A 6376-nucleotide genomic window follows, 5' to 3' on the forward strand; every position below is an offset into this window, starting at 1 on the left:
GGAGTACATTCCCAGTAAGCAGAGAACATGACAGATTACTCAACTTCTACCCAATGGGAGAGGGAGGGTCTTTACCTAGAGAGATGACAGTCTCATAGTTTTCCCGCATTACATCATTGTAGAGGGCCTTCTGAGTGGGATCCAGTAACTCCCATTCCTCCTGGGAAAAATACATGGCCACTTCTTCAAATGTCAACAAGCTCTAAAGAAGACAATGGGCTTCAGCTCAATACTTGCACTACAGAAGTTCTGGCCCATAAACTAAATGGTAGGCCAGACTGAATGAATTAATAGCAGATAATTTTTTACGTGAGAAGAGAAAGGAAGGAGGGAGAAGAATCAGCAACAGAGTAGGAGATGCCTAGTTCCTAGAGAGAACATTGGCACACGTGAGCACCTGCTGGGCAGGGTGGCTCCTGGGCAACAGGGAAAGGCAGCCCTCAACAGCTGGATCGCACAGCTCACCTGGGACTCAGGCAAGACGAGCTGAGGTGCCACTGTCCAGTCTTTGGTGTTTATCTGCTCAGGAAAGGCTAGGATCTGGTGAGCAGGCACAGCTGTGGGTGGAAAAGAGCCAGAGGAAATTTCTCTTGCTACTGATTACAAACATCATTAGCTTATTTCTAAAGTACAGATAACCTTGATTCTTTCAGGAGAAATGAACACTTTTAAATCTGCTACATGTTACCAAGAAGTGGCCTTCTCATCTTAAAGAGGAATCAAGCATCTACCAGCCTCTACAACAGGTTCCACAGTTCATAGTCTTTGGTTTCATGAGTGAAAGCCACAAAAGGAAATGTGTTTTTTCCCTCATGTATTCCTCAAAGTTGGGCAAAATTAGAAGTGTTTAAAATTGCAGAATTCTGTCCAGTGTGCCAAGGATGGGAATGGTAAAGCAGAAATTAACTTGATTTCAAGAAACAGCAATATCCTGTGAATAAGGAGCACTAAACAAGGGCACAAGTAGCAGATGAACAGGAGCCAGATCTTGGATGATCCTGTGTACCTCGATGAGGAATTTGGATTTTATTCTGAATAAATGAGAAGTCAAGTCACCGTAAGATTTTGGAAAGGATGACATCATGGTCAAATCCGGGTTTTCAAAAACCTTGGCTGCTGCATGGAAAGCAGACTGTGGCTAGCTTAGAGTGGTGGCAGAAGGTACTAGTTAGAAAGTACCGAGGTGGGCCTGATGACACACTCTTCTGGATTAGACCAACATGCTAACAATTCAAGAGGATGAGACATGCTTGGACTCAGGCTATACGGTGAATGTAGAGCCAAGAGGAAGATTAGGAGTGGGGTAGGAGAGCATGATCAGAGTAAAGAATGACTGCAAATTATCTGACCTGAAATATTGGGCGAGTGGTTCTGCTCTTTATGGAGATGGGAAAAGAAAAAGTAAAGATCTGGAGCGGGGGGGGAGGGAGGGATCAAGATTTTCAGTGTAAAGAATGAGCATGTGCACTTGAACAAAGCTCCCAGGTGATCTGGATACACCTTTCCCCTGTCCACACACCATTTGGTTGAAAAGACAACCCGTTATTGGAACATAGCCTCTCAGAGGAGTACATTCCCAGTAAGCAGAGAACATGACAGATTACTCAACTTCTACCCAATGGGAGAGGGAGGGTCTTTACCTAGAGAGATGACAGTCTCATAGTTTTCCCGCATTACATCACTGTAGAGGGCCTTCTGAGTGGGATCCAGTAACTCCCATTCTTCCTGGGAAAAATACATGGCCACTTCTTCAAATGTCAACAAGCTCTAAAGAAGACAATGGGCTTCAGCTCAGTACTTGCACTACAGAAGCAGCTCTACCATCTGGCCCATGGTAGACCCTGGGCACTCAAAGAATTCATAGCCACCCCCTTCATTTTAAAGAATTTTTTAAACATTTATTTATTTGACAGAGGACGAGAGATAGCAAAAGAGAGCATGAGCAGGGGGTGGAAATGGAAAGGGTAAATAAAGCACATGGGCCTCAATCCCAGGACCTTGGGATCATGACCTGAGCCAAAGGCAAACACCCAACCAACTGAGCCACTGAGATGCCCCACTTTTTTTTTTTTTTTTTTTTTCTTTTAAGTGAGAAGGCAGAAAGGAAAACCAAGGGATCATCAATAGCCTAGGAGGTGCCCAGTCCCCCAGGCAGAACACTGGGGCCAACATGCCTGTGAGCTGGGCAGTGTGTGTCCTGGGCAGCAGAGAAAGGCAGCCCTCAACAGCTGGATCGCGCAGCTCACCTGAGACTCAGGCAACAAGAGTTCAGGTGCCATTGTCCAGTCTTTGATGTTTGCCTTCTCAGAAAAAGCCTAGGATCTGGTGAACAGGCACAGCTGTGAATAGAAAAGAGCCAGAAGAAATTTCTCTCACTTCTATGAACAATCTAACTCTATTTCTAAAATACAGACAATACCAATCTTTTCATCAGAGACAGTATACATTTGCTACTGTGTATGGTGTCTTAAAGTAGCCTTCTCATTGCAAAGAGGAGCCAAATTACCAACTGACACCTAAAATAGGATCTCTGTTTTTCAGGAGTGACTTACTGAAAGAAAAACCCTTTTTAGTTTCCTCTCATGAAATAAATGGTTCTCAATCAAGCAAAAGTCATACATATTTAAAAATGAAGTACTCAAGGAACTCAGTGCATAATAAAAGATAAGATCTTTTATCATTATTTTTTTCCTAGACACAGTTCTATTCATATTCTGTTACTGATAACCCATTTCTGATCTCAATTTCTTCTGTACTTTATGAGAATGAGATGGCTCCTATTCTCTTTAGTTTTCTAAAGGAGAGTTCATGGTGTTATTACTGGAGTTCAGTGGTATAGATACCTCTGTATCACAGGCCAATGTTCAACTTCACCCACAACTGGTCTACTCTATCGATAAACACCCAGGAACCATTGTAATTGTTTATATGTCTATTTACAGATCTACAGTTCTCAACTCATAAAAAATACAACATTCTGATTGCAAAAATTCCTATCAGTTCCTAGGAATTAGTAATTATGTTCTGCCCTGTCTCACATACAAGCTCAGTTTCCTTACGAGAATTCTAGCTCAGTTGTTCTCGCAGCCCCTGGTGTATACTCCAAAATTCATCATGGGACACGTCCACTGGCAGTGACTCTCATGCCTTCGTCTTGAAGCCTATGACATCTCCAGTTGGAAGAGCACGGCCTCTTTTCCAAGCTCCCGACTGTACCCTACAAATAAATAATCACCTATTATGAGAAAACTTATGTTTAGTTAGGGGGTAAGTGATAGAAAAAGAAAAAAACCTGAGTAGAGATGGAAGGAAGTATGAAACACTAAAAAAAATGACTGAAAGATGAACAGAGATATTGGACCACGAATTTCCCACAAGGTATTAACTACAAAATGTGGGGAAATTACCATAACAAAAAAAGTTGTGGCAACTGCTAGCTCTGAGACAGTGGCTCCCACCCATTTGCATGCAGCAAAGCACAGACAAGCAGGGTTGCATAGACTATGTATACTCACGCTGTCTTGACAGGTTTTCTCCTTGACTTAGAAGCCTCTCTAAGTGGTTTCCTGTTTTATACTTTTAGGGTTTTCACCCATTACCACCTATGATGGCAACTGAGACCATGTATTGTCAGGAATATAATTAAGTAATGGATCTTCTTCATAAAACACTGAGAACAGGACAAAAAATGCGCATCAGTAAGAAAGTCACAAGAACTTTACTATCCACTACTCCTAACTGGAGAAAAATGAACACTGAGAACAGGGAAAAAAAGTACACATCAGTAAGAAAGTCATATGAACTTTACTGTCCACTACTCCTAAGGGGAGAAAAATGAATAGAAAAATCTACCTTCCTTTCCTTTTTTTTTTTTTTTGAAGATTTTACTTATTTGAGTGAGAGAGAGAAAGAGCCAGCAGGGGGAAGGACAGAGGGAGCAGCATACACTCTGATAAAAAGGGACCCTGACATGGGGCTCCATCTCAGAAGCCCCAGATCACAACCTGAGCCAAATGCTGCCACATAACCCACTGAGCCACCAAGGGGCACGTCCTTTCCTTTTAAAGAATCCATTGCCAGACCCTTTCTTCTTCGATTATCCACTTGAAATAATGCACAGCTCATCGATAGACAAATACCCACTGAGGACTTGGTCTTTCTTTGTAAAAGTAATGATTCAAGAAAGGTTAGCAGTGAGACCATTTACACCCTCTGGCTGCAAGAGGCATGGGGATTCTCCAAAGACTTCACTGTTGTGCTTCCCACCCCAGCTACCCCACGCCAAGGAAGGATGAGGGGAATATTCTGAGTTCCTCTTAAATGTGAACGTGTCATCCCAGTCTTCTGTCTCTAGCAAGGGGGTCCAACTTCTCTGACCCTTCATCTTCTTGTGAAGACGAACCCCTCAGTGCGTGGAACATTCCAGATTCTCCTTTCCACTCTACGGATACCGGCAGGACAGCTGGGACACAGAAGTGACACCAGACGAGGAGGAAAGTAACGAGGGAAAAAGCAGTCCTATTCTAAGACAGCAAACCCGGGTTCAGTAACTAGATGCTCCACACTCGTTTGACACTTCCCCGTAAACACCATCAAGGGCACCGTGCACAAGATCTAGCCCTGTGTTTTTAAACCTCTTTCCTTGGGGCGCCTGGGTGGCTCAGTGGGTTAAAGCCTCTGCCTTCGGCTCAGGTCATGATCCCAGGGTCCTGGGATCGAGCACCGCATCGGGCTGTCCGCTCCGCTAAGAGCCTGCTTCCTCCTCTCTTTCTGCCTGCCTCTCTGCCTACTTGTGATCTCTGTCTGTCAAATAAATAAATAAAATCTTAAAAATAAAAATAAACCTCTTTCCTTGACCCAGAAAAATCACAGCTGACCTTGGCTTACAAAACGCTTATCCAAATGCCAAGCCGCAAAGAACGAGAGAAGGGGAGTTGGTGCTGTCGACGGTGAGCCTTCGGCCCACCTTCCCTCTCTTCGACGTTCATTTAGACCTCGAGGCGAGAATGAGCAGAGTCGCGGGATCTCGCCTTCCCTGTCCTGAGGTCTCACGAACGGCTCCCAAATTCGGCCAGGACGCCACGATGTTCTCAAATGGCCGGCGGCCGGCTGCCCGGCCGGCTCAACCGGCACCCAGACGCTTGTCGCGCTCCGGCACCAGCAGAGGCTGACATCTCTGAAGCTGCACCTCCCGGGTCCCCCGGCCCGCGGAAAGTCCGGCCAGCGAGTCGGGAAATTGGCCACCGCGGCCCTGACGCCGTCTCCGCAAAGGCGGACAACAGGATGGTCTCCGGAGCCCGACGGCGGGGCTCTCCGAAACGGTCCGGCCGTCAGCCTGTGGCCGCCCGGTCCGAAACCACCGCCGCGCACGGACAATGGCAGCCTAGCCTCCGCCACCGCGCAGCGGCCGGGGCTCCTCGGGAGCTCCGGGGTCCACGCCGCTGCCCCTGCCACCCGCTCACCTGCAGGCCACCGCCCTCGCCCCGCGATGCTCCCAGGCGGGAGCCGCCACACGCAAGACCGGCCTTAATCTGGCCCGCGTCCCTGCCCGGGTCCCACCAGACACCGCGCTCCGGCCGGAAGCAGACTGACGCCCTTCCGGGGAGGGGCTTCGAGCCGCCGCAACGCGGGCCCCACCCTCGCGGAGGAAACCGGCTTTCCTTCCAATGCCGCCGTGGCTGTCCGAAAGAGTTAATGCTACCGAGTGTCCCGTTCCTGCCGCGGCCTAGAGGGGCCTCCCGGCAGCTCGGCGAGCGTCTGTCGCCGCCTCGCGTCCCGCACCGGAAGGCACTGCGGGTCCGGCTAGTGCCTACGTGGCCTTCGTGCAGCGCCGGTACTCGGAGCCCAGCCGGCGGGGATGGCCGCCCCTTCGCACGCGGGGCCCTCGGCCTTCCCGGGGCTTTCGTTCCGGTCAGGATCGGCGGCCCCCGAGGGCTTGTTCCCTCCTCTGGGCCAGTGTCCCTCACAACGATCACGTTTTCCTAGTGAGGTAGGTTCCAGCCGGTGTGACGGGTTCTAGCTGTAGTGTCCTTGCCAGGGACAGGGAGCCACGGCTCGGCCCCTAGTACGGGATTTAGGTCCCCTGCAGTCTTGGCTCCCTCTCCGTGCACGATGGCAGGCTCCCTGGATGATGGGAACCCCCTTTCCATCTTGTGTCCCTGCAGTCTCTGCCAGAGTTCGTGAACCCTACTTTCAGGATCCGGGCATTTCGGGTTGTGGGCGTCTCCTAATCGCCAGGACTCTCCCAGCGTCAGCCTTCGCCAGGCAATAGCTTACTTATTAGGTCCACTACGTGCAGCCAGGGCCGGAGGGCACAGGGCAGTCTTTGCTGCAAGGAATCTGGCCAAAGGACTGGGGCACTTTTGTGACCATGAGG

At 48.9% G+C, this 6376-nt stretch overlaps 1 protein-coding gene across 5 annotated transcripts in view; it reads right to left on the reverse strand.

Annotated features, from left to right (window-relative positions):
• Positions 1–5553, reverse strand: part of LOC132026970 (zinc finger protein 75A-like) — an 11053-nt gene extending 5500 nt beyond the window's left edge. The window contains exons 1-7 of one of the 5 annotated variants that reach the window (XM_059415522.1): positions 5463–5552; positions 3516–3670; positions 3060–3217; positions 2247–2339; positions 1641–1767; positions 466–557; positions 76–202 (exon numbers count right to left, since the gene is read on the reverse strand). In XM_059415522.1, the coding sequence (XP_059271505.1) occupies positions 76–202; positions 466–557; positions 1641–1767; positions 2247–2279 (379 nt within the window). In that variant the 5' untranslated portion in view covers positions 2280–2339; positions 3060–3217; positions 3516–3670; positions 5463–5552. Of the gene's footprint in view, positions 1–75; positions 203–465; positions 558–1640; positions 1768–2246; positions 2340–3042; positions 3218–3515; positions 3671–4877; positions 4967–5462 lie in introns of those variants that run through there. The other 4 variants (XM_059415521.1, XM_059415524.1, XM_059415525.1 and 1 more) reach the window with 4 other exon arrangements.
• Positions 5554–6376: the final 823 nt, after the last annotated feature.

The sequence above is a fragment of the Mustela nigripes genome, chromosome 11 (genome assembly GCF_022355385.1).
Source record: "Mustela nigripes isolate SB6536 chromosome 11, MUSNIG.SB6536, whole genome shotgun sequence".
NCBI lineage: Eukaryota > Metazoa > Chordata > Mammalia > Carnivora > Mustelidae > Mustela > Mustela nigripes.